This window comes from Pistacia vera, unplaced genomic scaffold (assembly GCF_008641045.1).
Source record: "Pistacia vera cultivar Batoury unplaced genomic scaffold, PisVer_v2 Contig507, whole genome shotgun sequence".
NCBI classification, from domain to species: Eukaryota; Viridiplantae; Streptophyta; class Magnoliopsida; order Sapindales; family Anacardiaceae; genus Pistacia; species Pistacia vera.
The window spans coordinates 1,576,526-1,602,910 of NW_022196343.1; the positions used below are offsets into that span (position 1 = coordinate 1,576,526).

General features: G+C 34.4%; 1 protein-coding gene and 1 pseudogene across 5 annotated transcripts; one reads left to right on the forward strand and one right to left on the reverse strand.

Moving 5' to 3' along the window:
- The window catches only part of LOC116105943, a 71,361-nt pseudogene that overhangs the window by 41,310 nt on the left and 3,666 nt on the right, over nt 1-26,385 (forward strand).
- Nucleotides 1,059-24,846, reverse strand: LOC116105980. Of its 5 annotated transcripts, none has more exons than XR_004124185.1 (8): nt 24,687-24,846; nt 3,469-3,512; nt 3,082-3,147; nt 2,582-2,807; nt 2,273-2,468; nt 2,049-2,173; nt 1,881-1,944; nt 1,059-1,531 (listed from the first exon to the last, which is right to left on the reverse strand). XR_004124185.1 is itself a non-coding variant. In XM_031392350.1 (4 exons), exons 2-4 carry the CDS (start codon nt 2,142-2,144, stop codon nt 1,342-1,344), a joined length of 357 nt encoding a protein of 118 aa, XP_031248210.1. In that variant the 5' UTR covers nt 2,145-2,173; nt 23,076-23,130; the 3' UTR covers nt 1,059-1,341. The 5 variants fall into 5 exon arrangements, 1 of the variants encoding a protein (XP_031248210.1); XR_004124184.1 differs by lacking the exons at nt 3,469-3,512; nt 24,687-24,846 and adding exons at nt 3,921-3,953; nt 4,060-4,290; XR_004124186.1 differs by lacking the exons at nt 3,469-3,512; nt 24,687-24,846 and adding exons at nt 3,921-3,953; nt 4,060-4,290 and having other exon boundaries at nt 1,059-1,550.

The window sequence follows — 26,385 nt, forward strand, 5'->3', positions numbered from 1 at the left end:
ACTTGCTATATATATTTGTTCTGTTTTAAGTCCAATATCAATTCACTTGTTATGTGAATTTTCTAATGGACTATTGACAGTTTATGTTTGGGTTAGCAACTGATGTATTTTGTAAAATTCAGGGTGAAGTTGATTAATCTGGTGCTTAATTGTTATAATCTGGTTCACTGTGACCTAATCTGGTTCACTGTGACCATCACTGTGACCCCCCATCAATGCTCACTGTGACCATTACTGCCAAAAATTGGCTGCACAATAAAGGAATCAAAACTGAATAAATTTACATTTAGAAATAAATCAGTAATAATATAAAAATTCATAAACAAACAATGGTTTAAAGTAAGCACCTGTGACTGGGGCAATGACTGGTTACACCTTGGAATGACCACTTCCAGTTGCTCAACAGGTGGTGTATAGATTGCTGTTGTATAGGTGGCAGTTGATGTTGAAGCATTATCAAGCCTGATATATTGCATAAATTCCAGACTCTAATTAAGTAAGTTTGTACATGGACAAACAAATTAAAAAACAAAAAACATAGAAGAATGAAACTTACAAATCCTGTCTTCTTTTCAAAGAAGCTAACAATATGAAATTTCATAAACAAACAATGGTTCAAAGGCGCAAGCAAGGTTTGAAGGATGATTATATAAAGCTCAAGAGCACAGCTTGCTCAAGGGATGATTCACACCATTGATGAGTTGGGGGAAGAAAAGGAAAGAGAAAACTGAAAATCAGCCAGCATATAATTGTGATTCTACCTGAGGGGAAGAAGCAACTTTAAAGATGAAAAGTGACAAAAAAGACTATAGTGCCTGACCCGCACATGAACCTCATTTTGACAATAGACCCAAATATTAATTAGGTAAGGCTTTTATAAAAAGTGGATTTGCAGAAAGTTGCTCTGCATAGGATACTAATTAAAAGCATTTTTTGAACAGTACCTGTAGATATTTCAATGATGTAAACATTATGTGATAGGATACTTTAAAGCATTTTTTGAACAGTAATGTAGATATTTCAATGATGTAAACATTATGTGCTTCTTCAATTGATGAAAATAACAGCTACTAACCAAAAGTAAATAAATAAAAAGAAAATATATTAACTGTGACAAAATTGGAGTCTCATATCTTAGTAATCATGAATTATAAAAGAAAGACTAAACATGAAAGCGATATCCATTTAAAAATGCATCAATTATGAAGCCTCTTCAGATGTTTCTTCAAACAACCAAATCTCAGCAACCACAATAACATTGACATATTATTAAAAATGAGTGAGAAAATATGTCAACGGATCCTTAGATTTCACAACAAAATGCTATAGAGTAGGAAAAAATCAAAAAAAGAGATCATAATACATCACCTCAAGCCCAACACAGAAGGGCAATTCTGCTTCTTTATCCATCTTTTCAGTTGATGAATCTTTATTGTCCAAGTATACTGAGTAACCAACACATCCATACTTGAAATCCTTAAGAGTACGACCCTCTTTTGAAGCTTCCAACTTAGTTTCTCCCACAACATACCTGGGGATTGGTCATACACCTTAAAATCAGGGCAAATTTTTCAGAGTTTCAATAAATAAAACCCTTAATCAGAATGAAACAGGCAGTAAACTTTAAAACATAATTCTTAAAGATTAGAAAGGAAGAAGACACTAGTATGTGCATGCGCAAACACAAATATGTGTATAGAAACAAAAAATCGAAAGAAGCCAAGAAGTTAAACAGCGTTAGCATCGTATGGACATCGAGTCTAAACATTAGGCAGCAATTCATAGCAACAATTACAAACACTTGAAGCACCAATACAGCAAACCGTGTTACAGTTAGTCCCCAATAAAGTAGATTAATTAGCACAGTTAACCAAACTCACAGCTTAAACACTCCCCAGCCTTCTCCACCGTCACAGTTTCAACACAATCTTCCCCACAACTATCCTGAAAACATTAATAATGAACAACCCAGTTTAATCTTTACACTTTATTCTTTTATTTATCACCAGAGAGACTAACAATAAGAATTTAAACAATAAAAAAAATACCATAGTTGCATTGTTGTTCTCAACTTTGTTGGTGTTGTTCTGGTTGTGGTTATCTTCACTGCCCTTATCTTCTTCAAAACCAAGCTTTTCATCCATTTTCGAGTCATTTGATACTTCTAAATCAACTATTGCAGAGAGAAATAGAACTCAAATAAATACACAGAAATATAACATTAGACAGATAGTCATTGTAAAGAGGAAGAATGTACGGTCCAGAAATATACGTCTAAATCAACAGATTTGAGGACAAAATCTGGTATTTTGACAGGCTCCTCCCTCCTCGGTGGATCTTTTGTTCTGAATGTGCATGTAGACCACTCACTGTACATTCCTTTGCAAGTATATCTTTTACCATCAAATTCCAATTTAATATTGCAAATTGGGCATCTCCCTAACGCTCCATAAAACAGCATGTCTTGGCTGTTTCAATAAAATAAAAAACATTCTTAAAATGATAAGAATCTCAACCCACATACATGGTTTATATATAGATGAAAAATATGTAAAATAGTGGATGTTCTAATTGAACTCACCATTTAGTGACAACAACAGGATCTGGGCCACAGGAGTCTTGGTCATTGGCTTCAAGAATCTCAACCATTTGTTCAATAGAGAGATTAGCCTCAATAGCTTTACAGAATTCTTCAAACTCCACATCTATAACATCAGATTCTCCAGCTTTTCCATTAGTCTTGCCATTGTCATGGTCTTGCTTGGCCTTCTTTGGAGATTGCTCAAAAGAAATCCTAAAAGCTTGCACTGTCACATTGGAACGTCATTAAGTGATAAATAAATGAGTCATTCAAAATGGTATAAGAAATTTATTCAGCTACCTCAGAGATTCAAAATTTCAGACAGATGAGTTGACACATGTTATTAATAAATAAACAATTAGTGACAAAGAAAAGATTACCCTAATTCAAACTTACAATAATACCTACAAATTCCAAAGTTTAACAATCCACAAATAAAAATCTGAATTTGATTAAATGAACATCACAACATTAAAATGTAAATAAAATATACAGCTCACCTCAAGATGATAAGCTGCTTCAGAAGTCAACCCAACCGTGATGACAGCTAATCCTATCAATCCTCCCTACATAGTACAACAAACATCCTAAACAAAATGAAAAATAAGACCTTAATATATACAGTGGCGTAAACAGTGAGTAATAACAGGACTTGTACCAAAATTACACATCCATCTGTCATTCCAGTTACTGAATGTCATAACTCATATTTTCATATGAATTTCGAACTTCTTCTAGCATAATAATTCTGTATTTTCCACTATAAATTACAAATTTAAAGTTAAATCTGGCATGCATAATCTTGTAATTCATAAGCATATAATATTGTACTTTACTAAACCTCCACATAGCAATTTAAATTAAAATTAAATGCATGAGAGTGCGACCTTCCAATCCCCAGTGAAAATATCACACTTTTCTTCTCCGCTATCTGGTAACAACCAACAATCACTTCAATCAAATCACAAAACTCACAACACGCTTATAAGTCTCAGAAGACTAAACAAAAATATAAGATTCTAGTACCAAGCAGAAGGGCCACTAAAGAAGAACAAATAGCAATGGATCAATACAAAATGCCATATCACAAAATTTGCACAACTACCAACCTTCATTAGTATCACGTTTCAAACAAAAAAAACAAATAATCAGTGAAACCCACCACAATTATCAGAATTACAATTACGAAATAATTATTGGTTTGGAGATATCATAATAGTAGTACACTCCCAACTGAGTTAATGACCTGGAGCATTGGAATTCTACAAAAAGCAGAATATAAAAATGTAGAAATATAAAAAACCCAACCCCAACAAACCAAATTTGATTAATTCATTACCTTCTTGAGGCGTATCATTCTCATCATCCGGCTCTGAAACATTGAAACATCAACAAAAGAGACAGCTCATTAATTGTTATCATGCACGCTATATTGAAATAAAAACAAAATCCCAGTTCTTAGAAGCCAAAATAGTTACCTTTTTCAGGCTCCAGATTCTGATCTTCATACTCTGCAACATCAATAGTAAAATTATCAGGTGGTGTTGCTTGTGCCACATCAGTTTTAGCAACAACGGGCGTGGTCTCTAGATCAGGCGATGAAAACTCTTGGGAGCTGAAAAATAAAAACCTAAAAGCTAGACCTGAATCTCCAACTGGGAAGATGAAATTTCTCTGCAGCTTTGGTGGGAAAATGAGAGAGAGCGCGAAACTGAACATTTGTGACCTGGAAAACAGTTACTTTGCGCCTTTTAATAATATAAACATATATTAAAAAATTATTTCAAATTAATTTTTTTTCAAAAATATAAAATCACTGATTAAATTTTTATATTCAAATTTAGAAACCAAATCCTTTTCAATTGATAATATAGTCAAATTATATAATCTTTCTTGCGAGGACTAGAGGTAGACGATGGGCTACCAAGGTTAGGTAAGTGAGGGGTTTTAGGGAGGGGGCCGAGGGGACGAAGACGGTGGTGTCGAAGAAGGTCAACGACAGCGGATCCGTGCCAGAAATGGCTATCGCACGTGATGAAGAATGAAAATGGGCTGCGAAAATCTACCAAATTGGGGGTTGTCAAGGCTGGGAAAACTTTTCGAAAATGATTAAGTGATAAATCCGATCGATTTTGGTGAGAAAATTGACTGGAATCATCACTTTAACGTCGATAGTGACACTATGGCGGTGTAGAGGGGTGGAGATGCAATGTTTTCATAATTTTAGGGATTGAATGGGTGTTTTGAAATTTTAGACATTTAAATAATTCGTTTAGTTAATTTAGGAGTATGAATGGAAAGTATGAAACATGGTTTTTTGTAAATTTATGTAAAAAAATTATAATGAATTTGGGCCTTTTTGTCTTTTTTGGGGCCCTTTGGACTGGTTTGGATAAAAAATTATAAACTTGTTTAGGCCCAATAGTATTTCTGTAAATCTATTTAAAAAAATTTTAAAATAATTTTGGCCCCTTTTTGGGGCTTTTTTTTGGAGGGCCCTAGGCAGGTGTCTCACTTGCCTACCCCTTGGGCCGACTCTGGGCAAACCTGTTTTCTGGTGAATGTGAAAGGATTAACACGTTTCAAGCGTTTGCATGTGAATGTAAATGGTCTCAGTTTACGTGAAAATTAATCTAGTTTTGAATGGACCTTTGATGCCCCAATTATATGATACCATATGTCTAATAACATTTTATTATGCCAAGACTTTTGATGCCCTAATTACATGATGCTATATGTCTAATAATATTCCACCATGTCACCAGAGATGTTCGAGACAATTTGCATGCATCTCAATTAATCCTTCAGATCTTGAACTTGATAGTCGGATAAATCTCCTCAGTGGTCATCTTTATTAGCAATCCAGGTAGATCGAACTTAGGATCTCTTGAGTAATACACCCAAGAGTCCTAATTGACAGCTGGACCACCTAGTGGTGGTTAGATTGAACTATTTATTACTTCAATTTAAATGTATCTTATTTCTCGTACAAAATTAGAGTTGTAACAAATTATGTACCCACAATTTATCGTCATCTAAAATAATTACGATTGATTTGTCAATTAGAATAAATATTGGAATATTTAGAAGAAAAAAAAACTATTTTCAAGAATTCTTGTTACATAATTTCTATTTTCTCTTTAAAAGAAACTATGTTATATCAAGAAATATTTTTTCTCTAATTCTTCTTGCCCATCAAAGCTTATTTGAAGTCTATCTAATAAATCTTTATCACAATCTCTTTCTAGTCTTTTCAATACACCGTATATGAACTTTTCTTCCTCCGAAAAAAAAAAAAAAAGGCCCAAAACTTGAAGAGCTAATAGAAGACCATTAGCATACTGTGCAACACATTTGGATAGCTCCCTAAATTTTATGAAGGCTTGTTTGACTAATGTGGACGAATGTATTAACCATACAGATTAACTAATAATAATGATAAAAAAAAAAACCTATAATTTTTTTTTTAAATAATACTACACTAACAACCCCCTCTCGCAAACTTTCTTTTATAACCCTAACGTGGCAGTTCACAATTGATTAGTTCACAACAGGTCCCACTAATTAATTGCAAGCTGACTAATTGCGAGCTGTCATGTTAAGGTTGTGAGAGAAAATTTATGAAAAAAAATTATTGGTATAGTATTTTTTTTTTTTTTTTTAGTCTATTTAAAGAGTGATGTAATGATAAAAAAAAAACTATATATTTTTTTTTTTTGTCTTTTTAAAGATTGATGTTAAATCTACAACTCAATCTTACAACCCTCGACATGAAAGCTTGTCATTAGTCAACTTACAAAATGCGTCTCATCTGTCCATTTGAGAGCTAACCAATGACAAGTTACCACGTCGAGAGTTATGAGAGAATGTTGTGAGAGAGAGTTGTGGAGCATTATTGTTTTTTAAACAACATTATTGTTTTTTAAAAGGCATTAGTATGCTGTAAATATCAATGTTCTACCAATTCTCTAATATTAAATAAAAAAGTTAAACTATGTCGTGCATTTTTGTGTGTTAATATTGTATTATTATTGTTGTTGAGGTGGCAATTGATTTATGCCATGTGGAAGTCAAAGTTTGAAATGGGCAGTCAAAGGTTTTTGCTAAAAGCTAAGGGGCAGTTCAGTAAAATTCCAGCCTTCAATAAACCTAATATCAATTAGGTTTTTNGATTGGGGATGTCTGGAACAATTTGTAGGCATCTTAACTAATCCTCTAAGCTTTAAAGTTGACAGTCAAGTAAATCTCCTTAATGGTCATCTTTATTAGCAATCCAAGTGGGTTGAACTTAGGATCTCTTAAGTAATACACCTAAAAGTCTTTGTTGACGACTGAACCACCCAGTGGTGGTTAGATTGAACTATATATTATTTAAACTTAAATGTATCTTATTTCTCTTACAAAATTAGTGTTGTAACAAATCATGTACCCACAATTTATCGTCATCTAAAATAATTACGAATGATTCGTCAATTAGAATATTTATTCCAATATTTAGATTTTAGAAGAAGAAAAAAACTATTTTCAAGAATTCTTGTTACAGAATTTCTATTTTCTCTTTAAAAGAAACATTTTATATCAAGAAACATGTTATCTATCATTGCCCATCAAAACTTATCTGAAGTCTATCCAATAAATCTTTATCACAATCTCTTTCTAGTCTTTTCAATGCATCGTATATGAACTTTTCTTCCTCCGAATAAAAAAAAGGCCCAAAACTTGAAGACCTAATAGAAGACCATTAGCATACTGTGCAACACATTTGGATAGCTCCCTAAATTTTATGAAGGCTTGTTTGACTACTGTGGACTAATATATTAACCATACAGATCAACTAATAATAATGATAAAAAAAAAAAAACATATATATATTTTTTAATAATACTACACCAATAACCCCCTCTCACAAACTTTCTCTCGTAATCTTAACATGGCAGCTCGCAATTAGTTAGTTCACAACGGATCCTATTAATTAATTACGAGCTGCCACTTCAGGGTTGTAAGAGAAAATTTGTGATAAAAGGTTGTTAGTATAGTATTATTCTTTTTTTTTTTTTTTTTTTTTTTTGTCTATTTAAAGGGTGATGTAATGATTAAAAAAAAAACTATATTTTTTTGGTCTTTTTAAAGAGTGATGTTAGATCTACAACTCAATCTCACAACCATCGACGTGAAAGCTTGTCATTGGTCAGTTTGCAAAATGGGTCCCGTCTGTCTATTTGCGAGCTAACCAATAACAAGTTACCATGTCGAGGGTTATGAGAAAATGTTGTAAGAGAGAGTTGTGGATATAATATTATTGTTTTTTAAAAGGCATTGGTATGTTGTAAATATCAATTTTCGACCGATTCTCTAATATTAAATAAAAAAGTTAAACTATGTCGTGCATTTTTTGTGTTAATATTGTATTATTATAAAAACAAAAAACAAGAATTTAATTCAAAGCCCTCTGGAAGCTAATAGTCTTCATATCAAGAGTCTTATTTCATTAATGTCTATTAGAGTTAAAGGAGTTAATCCTAGTGTTTTTGACGATAGAATATGAATATAGAGTACTGAAAACCAAGGGGCAAAATAATTATATCATGATGACCATGAGATAATTAAATTAAAATAGCAATATTAAAAGTAAAAATTACAACTTGAATACTATTATTTTAATTTTATTAATTCCTATCTTTCTCTTTCTCTTTTCCCCAAAGAGTTGCATACAAACCAATAACTATCAATATTGCTCCCATAATTATGAAATAATTGAAATTAAATTAATTAGTTAATTATGAAAAATGATAGACTGATCAACAATAGTAATTAATAATTAATTCAAGAAATTAATTAAAATTTAAACATACACTCCCAAGTGCAGGGCATCTCCTAAAATTAGAAGTCCCATAATGGCTGAAATTATTGTCGCTAAAGGTCTAAATGCTGTCATGAAAACTGGACCTCTCCTTCTTACCACCAATGTTTGAACATAAAATGTTATTCCACTTATCATTATTCTCTATACACACATGCGCGACAAAAAAAGTAAAAAATAATAATAATAAAAAAAAATAAAAAATAAAAAATCATATTATTATGAAATTAGGGCACATGTTAATGATGATTCTTTTCTCTGGTTAATTATAAAAGAGAAAATATATTGAATTTGGTAATTATTAGTAAGACTAGACAACATATTCCCACCCAAGGTTGAGCCAAATCCCAAGCTAATACGCGTGGTTTCATTTATTCCAAATACCCACCCTTAAATTAACACCATTTTCTTTATTTTAACAGTAAAGGGGCAAATCGGTCTTTCTATTTTTTTTTTTTTTTTCACTTTCACTTTCTTCCTTATCTCTGCCTCATCCTCCCATCTTCTTCGTTTTCCCTCTACACCTCCTCCTCCCCGGCACCTCACCATCCCAACCCACTACCCCCCCGACCACCTTGACTCCCCTTTTCGCCATCACCCTTCACCTCAACTGTCGCACTCCGCCAACCTCTTTCCGGTAGCCCCATCACCAAAAATCTTAATCAAGCCCACCATTTAACTCATCAAAGCTCTCCGTCCCCGATTTCTCACCTTTCAACACCGATTTAAGCCCCCTCTCCCTAGGGTTTCTATTTTGTTTTTTGTTTTTGCTTTTGTTTTTTGTTTTTTGTTTTTTTGTTTTTCTTATTGAAATGGTGTGATTTTTGGTAGTTGCTATTGGGTTTGGAATGGGGTGATTTGGCTGACTGTGGTGGTGGTTTAGACGCTGTGGTGGTTTTGGGATGGGGTGGTTTGGAATAGGATGTGGTGGTGGTGGTTTGGCCGGCTGTGGGATTTGGAATGGGATATAGTTTGGATGGCTATGGTAGTGGTTTGGAATGGGTTGTGGTGGTGGTTTGGCTGGCTCGAGTTGTGCCGTGGTGGTTTGAAATGGGATGAAGGGTTGTTTGGTAATAGCATTCGTCATAACCCAACAGTCACTAACTGTGTTTAAGGGTGGGTATTTGTAATAAATGAAACCAGTAGTATTAACTTAGGTTTTAGCTAAACCTTGGGTGGGAATATGTTGTTTACCCTATTAGTAATTACTATAACATGATAATGAGGTTGAAGTGGTTTTCTTTTCTAGTCGTTTATGCTTTCTTTAGGCCTTCTTAAAATAAAATTGATATTGAGAGTGTATACGAATAAGAAAATTATTGAAACAAAGAATTTAATCATAGTTTGAGTCTTAACAGAAAAGAAAATGTTACAAAACAAATGTTAACTATATTATAAGTCAATTTTTCATATGTATTCATCTATTGTCTTGAGTCACGTCAGTTTGTATGAGAGAATTTGTGTATTAAATTTATATTAATAAAAATAATAATGTTCATTTTGATGTAATTGAATAGAGGCCTCGATTTTGATACGAGAGCTAAAGCAATTACCTCAATTACCTACCCTTTTAGCTCATCATGTGGTTAGATTTACGCGTTAACAGGATAATCACAACCCTAACCCTAACAAGTGATAAAAATATGTTATCAAACTTAATTTGACATAAAAGTTGGAGAGGCTTACATTAAAAATAGGACCAAGAAGAGCAATGTTCCAGGACAATCTCCAAGAATGGGGTTCACGAACTTGAATTACAGCTATGATTAAATAAACCTCCAGTTAAGCTTGTGTGTAATGTAAGAGTTATTAGTGCTGGGTACTTCGTGATAGCTAAAGCCTGTATATTTTTCCATAAATAACATTAATACTAGTCAAACGATCGTCTATATATTATCAAAAATCTAGATCACGTTAATTAGCATTAGCGATGACGGTTTAACACTGTCCATTAATACTAAAAGACAAAGTTCAGTCTACCGATGATTGATATTTGTAAACCAAGTTCATATATTTTTTCCGCATTTAAAATTTTTTGAAGTATAATCAACACAGAAATTGAAAACCTTATATATAGAATCATGGATATTGAGAAGAAAATTTTGTTACTAATTTATATCATTAATCACCTGTAAAATGTACAATGCTGTCATTGCAAAGCATGCAAATAAAAGGAAAATAGAACCCTTAATCCAATTATCTCCATGTGGAATAAATCTTTTATTCTCATAATGATGAAAATTATCTTTATGAGATGAAACCACCACAATTCCTTTGTAAAGAGCCAGCATTGCTGCACCACCAAAGGCAACAAGGCTGCCCAAAATCTTTGCCTAGGTGCTAAGCTTGCAAATGTCTACCTTCTCCATCCTGAAATATATATAATATATAACGAAAATCTGTACACATTTTTGTACGATATATTAGAATTATATTACTCATGTACCTACACAGAACGCCTAAGATAAAAGTGAACAATGGTACTAAATTTGACATGGTGGCTAGGGGTGAGCACGGGTAGCGGGTAGAACCGGAACCGGGGGTAAGAACCGGAACCGGAACCGGAACCTACCCAAAACCTGCATTGTGCGGGTAGGTTCCGGTTCCAATTTTTTGGAACCGCTACTGTGCGGTTCCGATTCCGGTTCTTACATGTGGAGGAACTGGAACCGGAACCGGAACCTGTAAAAAGGGTACCCTGTTTGGAACCTGTAAGGGGTACCCGGTTTGGAACCCGTTTTGGAACCTGTTTGGAACCTGTTTTGGAACCTATTTTAGAACTTGTTTGGAACCTGTTTTGGAACCTGTTTTTGGAACCTGTTTAGAACCTATTTTGGAACTTGGACTATAATGAAATATTTTTGAAATGTAAATAATGGGGGAGTTTCTATTATTTTACATATAAAAAAATTTAAAATAGAAAAAGTTAAAATTTTAGAATAACCTAATTAAATAAATATTCGAATACAATTATACTTATTACATATAAATTACACCATATTAAAAGCTTTAATATATTATAATACATTAATATTAAAGTTTTGATCAATTAAGTGAATAATTGGAATTATGATCCAATTAAAAGTGTTTTACATTTTTAATGTTATTAAAAGAATTATTTTTGAATAAAATAGTATATTTGATTGAGTAATAATATATTTAGTTATTTACTTCAATTATCAAGTTCTAAGTATATCTATAATAAATTAGTAATTAATTAATTATATATGATAAATTGATAAACATTAATAAATTTAATTACTAGTTAAATATCATACTTAATCAATTATAACATTACATTATAGTTAAATGATTACTTAATTAATTATAATTTTATAACATTACTTAATTGATTTATAGTAATTGTGTAAACACCGGGCTGTTGCAAGATCATAATTTTGAAGAGAAGCTCAGGGGATAGCCGCTATACCTTCATGCATCAAAGCAGAGATTGCATAGATGATAAAGTAGTATGTCATCAAATAAAAATAGGAACGAGGGAGAGTTAGGATACTCGGTGGATTGGGAAAATGATATTCCATTAGTTGCAGGATACGTCAAGTTGGTTTTAGATCTTTCACCCAATATGAAGGATGAAGTTATTTTCCTGTTAAATAGACTCCATGAACTTTGATAAAACTCACAGATAAATAATTATGGAAACTGTAGGATAAAAACTGGTAGGGATTTCAAAATTAGCTATAACAAAAAACCACTAGGCAAGGCAACGTATGCAGTGAAAATCAATTGTGGTTGCTTCCAATATTTAGTGGATTAAATGGGTTTAACTACATCTGAATGAGTTCTGTTATACATGGTCCTTTCTCTTAAAGGTGACAGAGAGAGTGTGTGACTTGGCTTAGATATGCTAATTCCGTTAAAATTCATTAACTTGAGTAGGAACAGGCAGTGTGATTTGGTATTTAGGAGGTCCCTTTATCACACTTTGGGGCAAAACAGTGATTTACCGGGAGCTCTGAGTTAAGTTAGGGGAAAATTGGGTATAAGACACAACAAAGGCAAATCTATGTACTTTCACTGGTATTTTAACTGAAATTTGATGTACTTTTCTATGCGGGGGAAAGTTTTGTTTCAATTGTGAAGAAAATGAAGAATTATAACTCTCCATTTCAGGATGGAGTATATAAGGTTTATACAAAATAATCGCTAAAGTTTTGCATATCTCCAAAACCCTTAGAAAATTCAATTAGTCCTTAAATTGAAATATACAAAAACCCCTGACGCTGAAAATCGATGTGTTATGTTGTCTTGAGAATTTTTTTTCTTTATCATCCCTTTTTATAATTAACGTGATTGGTGATTAAACTGAATATCTGTGTAGTGATGCATACATTGATTTGTGATCGTTAATGTGGTATCCCATGGTAACATAGACTTTTTCGTCTTGATGAAGTTCAAGGGTAGAACTCGCCTCAATGTTGGTAGATCTCATAGAAGTTAGCCAAAAACTAATAAAACTATCACATCATTGGAGAACATCAATCCACACAAAACTTATGTGATTTAAACTTTTATTTATTCATCTCTCTCAACTAAAGTTATATAATATAGAGAGAATTTATGATACAACATATATACCACAGGATAACCAAGAAGTAAATATTTCATGTCATATATATGCATATCGTAAATTCATAATTTTATACAAATGATGTAAGATGACTCGTATTCTAAGTTTTTTCCAAAACCGATCAGATAGGGAACCGACAACCTCTCGATTCGGTTGAGGTTCCAGGGAGGATTGCTATATTTCAACAGACAAGTGTTAATTATAATTTTTAGGTGTGTGTTTGAAATATTTCAAAATTTAGGGACTAAAATTTTGTGGGAAAAATATATAATTTTTGGGGACTAATTTGCAATTTTTTTGGAGTATTTTTAATATACTAGAATATAAAGGGACCAATTTATAAATTTTAAAATTTTTAGAAGAACTGACGTGTTCAGTACGATCGGCAGCCCGGATCGATCAAACCATAAATCGGGCCCTTGATCGGGTTAAGATCTGATCTGGTTTTCAAACATTGGTTTCTTCAACCAACTATTCTTACAAAACTCATCTGATACAATTAAGAAACTTAAAGCAAGAGAAAATTTAATCAAGAAAGAGTTATCACAAGAAAAACCAAAAGCAAAAAATGAAGAAAGATGAGCTGTTATCCCTTCACCAAGAATCAGTCATTTGGTTCGACCGGGGGTCGGACCGGTGACATCCGCATGATGGCAGCAAAAAAAAAAAAACACAAATACTTCCGCGCAATCTTTCAACTATCTCTAACTAATTTCAATCACTAAATTTTCTTTCCACTAAATCAAATTCATCAATTCAGACTTTCTTTCCTCTTCGTCTTCAGTTCACTCAAATTCAAGAACAAAGCGTCCTCTCTTCTCTTCCTCCTCGTCTTCTCACTACCAAAACAAACCAAAAAATATAAAGTAAGATAGAAAATTCCAAAGAAGAAAACGATGGTCTCCAACAAGACTTTGTCATACAGGGATATATTTCTCACAGAATCAACTGTGGTAAACAAAATCTACCACCATCCTACAAACTCTGCATGAAAGACACGTATCTTTTTTCTACTCTTCTCTTCTTTCTTATAAAACACCTACCATGTTGCATTCCAGTAGGCTAAACACAATCTCATCAAAATTAAATGCTAAGCAATGAGAAATCTTGTCATTTTTTTGCGTTAGTGCTGCTTTTAGTCATGGGCGACCATGACAATGGGGTATAAAGAAACTTGTGCCTCCAGATCGAAAAACTCCGACCGGTTCGTCTCTTCGCCTTATGCTTTCTCCCACGCCGCCGCCGCCGTAATCTTAATCCTCATCGTCAAAATCTTCCTCTTCCTCTCATCGTCCTCATCTCGCACATCGTCATATCGTCTTCGTCTTCACCTCTCGGCGAGGCATGGTGATAATCTGGGTTTATTAAACAATTTTCCAGGGCTTTAAATTGTATGTTAGGAATTTCAATTTGCTTAGATTTGTGTAAAATAAGGAAGAAAGAAAAAGGGACGTAGAAATAGATTTAAGAACGGGAATAAAAGGTAACCCTGTTTTGGCTGAAAACTGATTGACGGCGATTCGCTACAATAATCCCGGTCCAACCGCGGATCAAAACAGTTTAATTTATATTTCAGGTATTCCTTGACGCGACCCGTTCAGCAGCCGGTTCCGGGTGATCACAGCAACCTGAGTATACCCTGTAGTTTGAATGACCTCTTGACTATTTCTTAAACAAGTTGAAGAGGTGTAACATCATGTATTGTACATTTAACCAGTAGATTTCAGAAAAGGAAAAATATACTCTCATTTCTCCCATCCAAATAGCTACCACCAAAAATGAAGAAAGTTGACCTTGTGTTCATCCCTGTACGGGCGCCAGGCCACCTGGTCCCAAATGAGTTTGCAAATCGTTGTTGGATCGAGATGATCGGTTCTTAGTGACTTTTCTTTCATGGATTCTCCTTTTGGCACCTCTCTTCAGCTGCACAGACCAAATCACTTGCAGAATCTGATACTTCAATAAGGTTCATCAATCTTCTCCTCCTGGTGACTTTCTCTTCACAAGAGGTTCATAATCCTTCGAAAAGTTATAGAGAGTATATAGATTGTCATAGAGCGTGTTAAAGAAGAGCTATTGGCAAGCATGTGCTTTCCAGTTCTAACTCAGCTCGACTTGCTGGATTGGTAGTTGATTTCTTTTGTACTTCAATGATAGATGTGGGAATGAACTTGGTGTTCCTTCTTATTTCCCCCCTCTAGTGCAGCTTCTATGGGTCTCCTGCTGTACCTTCCAACGCGACATGATTCGAAGTTGGAAGAGAAATTGAAGAGTTTGATGGTGATTGGTGATCCCCAGTTATGTAATCCGTTCCAAGCAATGGTCTGCTGAAGTTGTGTTGAACAAGCATGGTGGTTACACTACATTTATGAACCAGGGAAGAAAGATTCAAGGAGACCAAGGGATATTGTCAAACTTTGAGGAGCGGAATTCATGCGGTTAAGTCTTGATGAATGATTTGACATGTGCACCTGTTTACACAGTTGGACCGGTGATTGATCTCAAGGGTGAAAGCATAAGTTAGTTTCGGATGAGACGCAAAAAGCTGATGAGATCATGAAATGGCTGACGATCAACTGATCATCAGTTGTTTTCTTGTGCTTTGGAAGCAAGGGAGCTTTGGAGGAGAGCAAGTGAAAGAAAATTGCATTCGGATTGGAGCAAAGTGGGGTGAGGTTCTTGTGGTCAATACGGAAGCCACCACAAGGATAAACTTGAAAGGCCAATGATTACAAGAGTGATCATCTCCAGGAGGTTTTGCCAAATGGGTTCTTGGAAAGAACAAATAAGATTGGTTGGTTTGGGGATGGGCGCCACAAAAGCCGGTGTTGGCTATAAATCAGTAGGGGGATTGTGTCACACTGTGGGTGGAATTCAATCTTGGAAAGCTTGTGTGTTTGGGTTCCAACTGTGACATGGCTATGTAGCTGAGCAACAGATTAATGCATTCCAAATGGTTAGAGATTGGGATTGGGTGTGGAGTGAGATTGGATTACAGACATGATGGGGAAGTTGTGGTTGCAGAGATGAGATAGCAAGGACATCAAATGTGTGATGGAGAGTATAATGAGGTGAGAAGAAAGAGGTTAAAGAGAAGAGTGAAAAGAGCAGATTAGCGTAATGGAGGGTGGATCTTCACATGCTGCACTTGGAGACTTGATTGATGAATATTAAGAAATAAAGCATGAAAGAAGCATGCAGTTAATCATATTTACTCCCTGAGTGTATTGGATTTGTTCCATTTGCCTTGAGAGTTTTATGTTGAAAGTTCATCATGAATCTTTTTGTTTACTATTAGTATTTTTCTCCATTAAGATTTCTAAGGTTTATGTTCAGTTGATTCAACTGCATCATAAGTAGTGACTTCAAATCACAACAAGTATTTATTCAAGCAAAACAGGGATAAGGATAATTGATTCTTTCCCCCTCCAAGCAGCTCATATCCACAACTTGAAGCGTTTTAAGCAACATCAAGCCAAGCCCCACCCACCCTTCTTCTACCCGGGGTGAGGACAGAGCCCCCACATCATTATGCGTATAAGGGGCAAACATGCTGACTTTATAAAAAGTGATCATCCCCTAACAATAAAGCCAAAGAAAAGAAAAAGTATTCTTCTACTTTCTCTCTTCAGTTTCACTAATCATACCACCACCAACAATGAAGAAAGCTGAATTTGTGGCATCCCTGCACAGGAGTAGGCCACTGGTTCCAATATCGAGTTTGCAAAGCGCTTGTTACATAGAGATGATCGTTCTAAGTCACTGTTCTTCTCATGGATTCTCCTGTTGGCAGCTCTCTTTTAGCTGCAATACATCAAACCACTTGCATGAGTCTTATCTTCAATAAGATTCATCAGTCTCTACCTTCCTCCAGACTTCTCTCCTTTTTACCACGGGCTCAAAATCTGTTGCAAAATTTATGACAAGTCATAAAGCTTGTGTTAAAGAAGCCAGTGTCAAGAATGTTTTTTCGAACTCAAACTCAGCTCCACTTGCTGGATTTGTCGTTGACTTTCTTTGCACATCAATGACAGATGACGGAAATGACTTGGTGTCCTCTTATTTCTTCTTCTCTTCTAGTGCGGCGTTTCTTGGCCTTCTGTTAAGCCCTTCCGGTTAGACATGATCAGGGAGGCAGAGATTGAAGAGTTGATCGCTGAATTTGATGTCACTAGTTATGTCAATCCAGTTCTAGCAGAGTTTGGTCTACTTTTTGTTTGATAAGAGGGCTACACTTCATTTCTCAACACATGGAAGAAGATTAAGGACAACAAAAGGTTTATTGTGAACACATATGAGGAGCTGCGAATCTCAGCGGTTAGGTGTTTGATGGAATGTTTTGATAAGTTACCACTGTGTTCACGGTGGACAGCTGATTAAGGATCTCAAGGGTGAGATGCAAGAAGATGAGATCATGAATGCTTGATAAATCAACTGATTCATCAGTGTGTTTTGAGTTTCGGAAACAATGGGGAGTTTTGGTTAAGAACAAGTGAAAGAAATTGCATTTGGTTTGTAGCAAGCTGGGCAAAATTCTTGTGGCCACTCCCGTAAACCCCACCAAAGAACAAACATGTTGAGAAAAGTGATCATTCCAGGAGGTGTTTGCCAAGTGGGTTCTTGGAGAGAACAAATGAGATGGAATGGTGTGTGGAGGCGCGCAAAAGGCAGTCTTGGCTCATAAATCAGTAGGCGGATTTGGGTCACATTCATCAAGTGTACCACATAGCATCCAAGAAAAAACCATTACCATCAAAGCAGCACCAAATGAGCCACTATTTGTCCCGCAGGACAAATATTTCATTCACAGAATCTTGAGGAAAATTTCTTATACAATTAATCAATGAAGGGATATGACATCAATGTATGAAAAGAATGGTTCTCAGTGGTGGCACAATAAACTGAAAAAACCAAAGACCTTGTGGTAATTCAAATATATATCTTGTAGAAATTACTAATTAATGTTTAAAATCGACATTAATTGTTCTTGAAGAAAACTAAGAGTTTCCCTCAAATTCTAAAGATAGAGACATATTAATTAGATTAGCTTAGATGAATTTTTGAACCATTGATCAGGATGATCAACCTTTAGAAGTACTTACTAAGACTCCGGGACATTTACTATTTAACGATCTCGTGTCTCTGTGGGAGAAAAAGATTGGCAAAACCCTCGAAAGGGTCTATGTATCCGAGGAGCAACTTCTGAAAAACATTCAAGGTAGTGAAAAAAATATCAGCCTCAAGATTTCTTTCTTATAAGAATGTCAAAGTTTAACTTTGCTGATGACTCCTCTTACTATATAGTTTGCAGAATCTCCGGTTCCTGTGAATGTGCTATTATCTGTTAACCACTCCGCCTTTGTGAAGGGAGACCATACCAACTTTGAGATTGACCCATCGTTGGTGATGAAGCCACAGGGTTTGATCCTGATGTCAAGGAAACGAGTGGATGTCCTTTATAATCTTCATAAATCTTGGATTCTGTCCTTTATTAATCGATTATATATATATAATATATATATATATATAGGAACAAATCATTAACACTAGAGTCGTAAGATCCGTTAAAATTCTATTAGAAGAGGATTAGAATTTGATCATTTATACAATATAGTGTGAATGTGTAAAAAATTGGATCAGTGAGAGGATCCAGTATAATATACCCATAGAAGTAAAATAAAATGCATACCTTCCCAAGTAGAGTTCTCCTTCTAAATGAGGAAGTCCCATAACGGCTACAATTACTGTTACTCATGAATAAATGGTGTCATGAAATACTGGACCTTTTTCCCTTATAACCAATGTTTGTAAGTACACTTTGACCCAAATATTACAATGTCCCTGCAAAAATATTAATCAAATGTCATGAAACTATCAAGTATTAATTCGATAACGTTACAGTTAGTGTTTGTATCAGGTTATTACTAAGAAACAGATGTCAGGCTTGTTAAGGTTAAGTGTTGACAGAGCAACTACGGTGCTTCTATATAAGGTAAGTGTGTCAAAACTCTTCACTATCTGTAGTAGCAAGTTCACTCTTAGAATTGTAGATAAACAAGCTAAATAAGCTACTAAATTCACAAAAATCCATTAAAAATGCTGTTTTAGTTTATCAAACAAGCCCAAGGGGATTGTCTCAACCCTATAAAAGCTTATTTAGTTGCATAGTCATCAAACTTTACACTTATCATTTGCATTAAGCCTCTGTAAACCTTATGAGTAGGACTATAACCTACAAATATCATTTAGAAGTATGAAATTAAATTTATGGCACTATAAGGCAGGGTAACAAGCGCAACCAAATGTTTTAAAAGTTTATAGCTGAAACAATATAAAAAGTGTTGAAAATGTGAGATATGGTTAAACACACAAAAAGGTAACCTCTTTATTAAGATACAACAGTTTGAAAAGCTAAATTCTAGCAAGCTAATGGCATGGAAGCTTGTTAGACCTATTTTACAATTGCCTATTATTCTCTTAGCTCTGCCATTTGTTGTTGAGTATGTGGGCAAGGGTGTCTAAATATAATGCCATGTTCATTTAATTAAGGTAAAAGGGTTCTAAACTCCCCACCGCGATGCAGTTTAAAAGCACTCAATTTGGTTTCAAATTGTCTTCTACTAACTTATGAAATTGAAGAAACAAGACTGTGTTTAACTTATTTTTGGAGGGAAAAGCCAAGGAGTCTGCTAAGTCATTATGAAAGTTTGTAGTATTTATAAAACTTCGGACACTTGTTGGAGGGGCCTTAGAGGTTAGAATGAATTAGTTCAAGAGGCTTGGAAGCTCCACTAGAAGAATATGAAAAAATAGATTGTGCATATCTGTCAGGTTTGGAACAATCGAAAAATTGAGAGAGAATTCAAGAATATTGCACAGCTATTTCTTGATTTCTTGATTGATTACAGTGGGCACACACCTCTGTTTATATGTGTACACTAGATTAAGTTGAAGACGAAAGTAAAGAGAAGTTGACCTAGGCTAACTACTTAAAACACTAGCAAAAAGCGACAGCATATAATTATAAAGTATCACTTTAAGTAAGTGAGGGACAGTTGTGACATTTACTTTTTTCAGCTTCAGCATTTCTCTTTCATAGTCAACATCCCCCCACAAGCAAACTGCCTGCAGTTTGAGCTTGTAAAGAAAAAACTTTGGCTCGGCAATAAACAAATCCCATCACTCTGCAGTAAATGAATTGAAACTCCAACTTCACTACACTTCAGATCATATTTGCAGTAGATCTCAACTTCACTGCATTTCAGATCACATCTTCATAACTTCAGTGGGTCAATCTCGAACTGTTAATCCTCAACTACTACATAAACTCAAGATAGAACTTCACTCAGTAAATAACAGCAGTACCACTTCAGTTTATCAACAGCTCATGTCCTCAATATGCCAACATCAACAATAGCAAATACAATAACTTTCACTTCAATTTTAATTCAGCTGCTAACCACAAACTCAATTCAACTAATACACAAAACAAAAAAAAAAAAAAAAAAAAAAAAAAAAAAAAAAAAAAAAAACAACATAACTTCACTCGGTATACTAACAGCAACAACTCAAGAACTTCACCTCAGTATCTAACAAGCAACAACTTCAATTGAATGGTCACAATCCAATTAACAGACTATCATGCACAACTTCAATTGTGGAGAAGGGCCTCAAAGTTAGAATGAATTAGTTCAAGAGGCTTGGAAGCTCCACTAGAAGAATATGGAGATGATTGTGCAATCTACCAAATTGACATGCTAAGCAAAATTGCAAGACTTAACAGGTTATTATGCATTTAATGTGGCAAACACAGTGCTCAAAACTTGTTCATTGGGGAGTCCAAGTCTATCTGTCATAGCATTGCTTTTAACTTGTCAGTACACAAAGCTTGACGGATAAAAACATAAGTTTACTGATAGAAAAATTAAGTGCAGATGAATACATGGAGCGTATTGAAACAACTTAAGCTCCCATGGTAACAACACTATCTTGGTGACTTTGTCCTTGATCATATAATGACTCAGCAAGGATTCAACTACAAAATTATATCTTGAGTACCAAAACTGATTCTCTGATGGAGCTGGAGTAGTTGTTCCACTAATTATTAGAAACATGTGAGTAGACAAAGAGGCTTGAATTGAGGAATTATAACCTTGAGCTGGCGAGAACTTGATGTGAAATCATAGCTGGTGAGACATTGCATGCTTGAACAACCATATTAGGTGAGGAGAACTGCAGGATGGCTTGACTTACCACATGGTAAATAGGCTTGTTTCTATTAGCCTCTACCTAATTTCTACCTGAAAACTGATTAGACTGAAAGTGTGAGAATATTAAGGAACAAATTACAGATGCAGCTACAAGAGTGAGAGGAGGTAGATTAAGTATTGAAATTGGGAGTTTGTGAGGCACTAAGTACTATGGAACAGAATTATAGTCAGCACACAGAACACCTTTTGACCAAAACTAGGACTATAGTCCGCAATCAATTGAACCTTGATGATTAACAACTATCCTTTATTCTGGTTCTATGCACCAAATAAAGGAAATTCACGCTAAACTAACCATAATTTGCAAAGCTCCATTGAAGTCTAAACAATGGCAGCTAGATGAAGCAAACCATTATCTTTTCTTAATTTTAACTCATACTTTTTTAAACAAATATTCTGTCCTTTGCAATGATATACTTCAATTCTAGAAGTAAGTTAACTAACAACAATGAACTCAGGAATAATAACTGGACAAAATTGGGAGTTCTCATATGTAGTAATCATGAATTACTAAGATATACTTTTGTAACAATATTATGCCTTTGATGAAAATAACAGCTACTAAACCAAAAAGTAAATAAATAAAAAGAAAATATATAACTGTGACAAAAATTGGAGGTCTCATATTTAGTATCATAATTATAGAAGAAAGATTAAACATGAAAGCGATGTCCATTTAAAAATGCATCAATATTAAGGCTCTTCAGATGTTTCTTCAAATATGTAGCCTGTAGCACAACCATAAAAACCAATCTCAGCAACCACAATACAAATTACATATTATTAAAAATGAAGTGAGAAAATATGTCAACGGATCCTTAGAATTCACAACAAAATGCTATAGAGTAGGAAACAATAAAAAAAGAGATCATAACAATCACCTCAAGCCCAACACAGAAGGGCAATTGCTTCTTTATCCATCTTATCAGTTGATGAATCTTATTGTCCAAGTATACTGAGTAACCAACACATCCATACTTGAAATCCTAAGAGTACGACCCTCTTTTGAAGCTTCCAACTTAGTTTCTCCCACAACATACCGGGGATTGGTCATACACCTTAAATCAGGGCAAATTTTTCAGAGTTTCAATAAATAAAACCCTTAATCAGAATGAAACAGGCAGTGAAACTTCAAAACATAATTCTTAAAGATTAGAAAGAGAAGAGACTAGTATGTGCATGCGCAAACACAAATTGTGTATAGAAACAAAAATCGAAAGAAGCCAAGAAGTTAAACAGCATTAGCGTCGTATGGACATCGAGTCTAAACATTAGGCAGCAATTCATAGCAACAATTACAAACACTTGAAGCACAATACAGCAAACAGAGGTACAGTTAGTCCCCAATAAAGTAGATTAATTAGCACAGTTAACCCAAACTCACAGCTTAACACCCCCCAGCCTTTCCACCATCTCAGCTTCAACACAATCTTCCCCACAACTATCCTGAAACATTAATAATGAACAACCCAGTTTAATCTTTACACTTTATTCTGTTATATATCACCAGCGAGACTAACAATAAGAATTTAAACAATAAAAAAAATACATAGTTGCATTGTTGTTCTCAACGTTGTTGGTGTTGTTCTGGTTGTGGTTATCTTCACTGCCCTTATCTTCTTCAAAACCAAGCTTTCATCCATTTTTGAGTCATTGATACTTCTAAATAACTATTGCAGAGAGAAATAACTCAATATATACACAGAAATGTAACATTAGACAGACAGTCAAGTCTTAATTGTAAAGAGGAAGAATGTTGGTCCAGAAATATACGTCTAAATCAACAGATTTGAGGACAGAATCTGGTATTTTGACTGGCTCTCCTCCTCGGTGGACTTTGTTCTGAATGTGCATGTAGACACACTCCCTGTACATTCCTTTGCAAGTTATCTTTACATCAAATTCCAATTTACTATTGCAAATTGGGCACCTCCCTAACGATCCATAAAACAGCATGTCTTGGCTGTTTCAATAAAATAAAAAACATTCTTAAAATGATAAGAATCTCAACCCACACATGGTTTATATATATATGAAAAATAAGTGTAAATGTGGAGTTCTAATTGAACTCACCATTTAGTGACAACAACAGGATCTGGGCCACAGGAGTCTGATCATGGCTTCAGAATCTCAACCATTTGTTCAATAGAGAGATTAGCCTCAATAGCTTTACAGAATTATTCAAACTCCACATCTAAAACATCAGATTTCCAGCTTTTCCATTAGTCTGCCATTGTCATGGTCTGCTTGGCCTTCTTTGGGGATTGCTCAAAAGAAATCCTAAAAGCTTGCACTGTCACATTGGAACGTCATTAAGTGATAAATAAATGAGTCATTCAAAATGGTATAAGAAATTTATCAGCTACTCAGAGATTCAAAATTTCAGAGAGATGAGTTGACACATGTTAGAAATAAATAAACAAATGTGACAAAGAAAAGATTACACTAATTCAAAATTATAATAATACTACAAATTCCAAAGTTTAACAACCACAAATAAAAATCTGAATTTGATTGAATGAACATCACAACATTAAAATATAAACAAAATATACAGCTGACTCAAGATGATAAGCTGCTTCAGAAGTCAACCCAACCGTGGCGACAGCTATCAATCCTTACAGAGCACAACAAACATCCTAAATAAAATGAAAAATAAGACCTTACTATATACAGTACCTTAAGCAGTGAGTAATAGCAGGACTTGTACCAAAATACACATCTATCTGTCATTCCAGTTACTGAATGGTCATAACATCATTTTCATATGAATTTCAAACTTCTTCTAGCATAATATTCTGTATTTTCCCATAAATTACAAATTAAAGTTAAATTGGCATGCATAATCTTGTAATTCATAAGCATATAATATTGTACTTTACTAAAACCTCCACATAGCAATCTAAATTAAAATTAAATGCATGAGAATTGAGAGTGCGACCTTCCAATCCCCAGAGAAAAATATCACACTTTTCTTCTACGCTATCTGGTAACAACCAACAATCACTCAATCAAATCAGAAAAACTCACAACACGCTTATAAGTCTCAAAAGATGAACAAAAATATGAGATTCTAGTACAAGCAGAAGGGCCACAAAGAAGAATAAACGGCAATGGATCAATACAAAATGCCATATCACAAAAATTTGCACAACTACCAACCTCATTAGTATCACGTTAAAACAAAAAACAAATAATCAGTGAAAAACCATCACAATTATCAGAATTACAGTCACGAAATAATTATTGGTTTGGAGATATCATAATAGTAGTACACTCCCACCTGAGTTAAGACCTGGAGCATTGCAATACTACAAAAAGCAGAATATAAAAATGTAAAAGTATAAAAAAACCAACCCCCAAACAAATTGATTAATTCATTACCTTTTTGAGGCGTATCATTCCATCATCCGGCTTTTGAGGAGTATCATTCTCATCATCTGATAGAATTTGAGGTGAGGAGTCAAGCCCGCTCAAATTCTATATGGTATCAAAGCTCAAGTTCAGTGAGCTAAGCGCTTGAACATCGTGAGGGAGTTAGAGCCAGCAAACTATCTCCAATAATAGGCATGACCCAACATATGGACTTGACCGTGAGGGGGAGTGCTGGAGTCCACACGATTAGACACGTTCAAGGCTATTGGGTTAAAGGGGGTTAATCTCTATTCAACAATGCCTTATTGGGTGAGGAGTCAAACGCACCTCAAATTCTATCATCATCCGGCTCTGAAACATTGAAACATCAACAAAAGAGACAACTCATTAAATGTTATCATGCAGGCTATATGAAATAAAAACAAAATCCCAAATCTTAGAAGCCAAAATAGTTACCTTTTTCAGGCGCCAGATTATGATCTTCATACTCTGAACATCAATAGTAAAATTACAGGTGGTGTTGCTTGTGCCACATCAATTTTAGCACAACGGGCGTGGTCTCTAAATCAGGCGATGCAAACTCTTGGGAGCTGAAAAAGAAAACCTAAAAGCTTAGACCTGAATCTCCAAATGGGAAGATGAAATTTCTCTGCAGCTTTGGTGGGAAAAGAGAGGAGAGCGCGAAATGATTTAGGCAAACCTGTTTTTTGGTGAATGTGAAGGATTAACACGTTTCAAGCGTTTGCATGTCAATGTAAATGGTCTCAGTACTTGTCTAATATATTCATTAGAGCTTCCAAATGGCCATTGTATAGTCTATGCCTCACATTATATATATATATATATATATAATATATAATATTATTATATATATATATATATATATGTGTGTGTGTATGTGTGTGTGTGTTAGGTGTGTGTTGTGTGTGTGTGATTGGGGATGTCTGGAACAATTTGTAGGCATCTAACTAATCCTCTAAGCTTTAAAGTTGACAGTCAAGTAAAACTCCTAATGGTCATCTTTATTAGCAATCCAAGTGGGTTGAACTTAGGATTTCTTAAGAATACACCTAAAAGTCTTTGTGACGACTCAACCCAGTGGTGGTTAGATTGAACTATATATTATTAAACTTAAATGTATCTATTCTCTATAAAAATTAGTGTTGTAACAAATCATGTACCCACAATTATCGTCATCTAAAATAATTACGATTGATTCGCAATAGAATATTTATTCCAATATTTAGATTTTAGAAGAAGAAAAAAACTATTTTCAAGAATTCTTGTTACAGAATTTTATTTCTCTTTAAAAGAAACTTTATATCAAGAAAATGTTATCTATCATTGCCCATCAAACTTATCTGAAGTCTATCAATAAATCTTTATCACAATCTCTTTCTAGTCTTTCAATGCATCGTATATGAACTTTTCTTCCTCCGAATAAAAAAAAGGCCCAAAACTTGAAGACCTAATAGAAGACATATAGCAATGTGCAACACATTGGATAGCTCCCTAAATTTATGAAGGCTTGTTTGAATACTGTGGATAATATTAACCATACAGATCAACTAATAATAATGATAAAAAAAAAAAACATAATATTTTTTTAATAATACTACACAATAACCCCCTCTCAAAAATTTCTCTCGTAATCATTAACATGGCAGCTCGCAATAGTTAGTTCACAACGGATCCTATTAATTAATTA

Excerpts from the sequence above, each read along its gene's own strand:
- LOC116105980 (XM_031392350.1), bottom strand. The coding sequence starts at position 2,144 with ATGGATGAAAAGCTTGGTTTTGAAGAAGATAAGGGCAGTGAAGATAAC. Across the intron at positions 1,945-2,048 it reads AGAACAACAATGCAACTATG|GATAGTTGTGGGGAAGATTG; the intron begins GTATTTTTTTTA and ends TAATGTTTTCAG. Across the intron at positions 1,539-1,880 it reads GGCTGGGGAGTGTTTAAGCT|TCCCCAGGTATGTTGTGGGA; the intron begins GTGAGTTTGGTT and ends GTGTATGACCAA.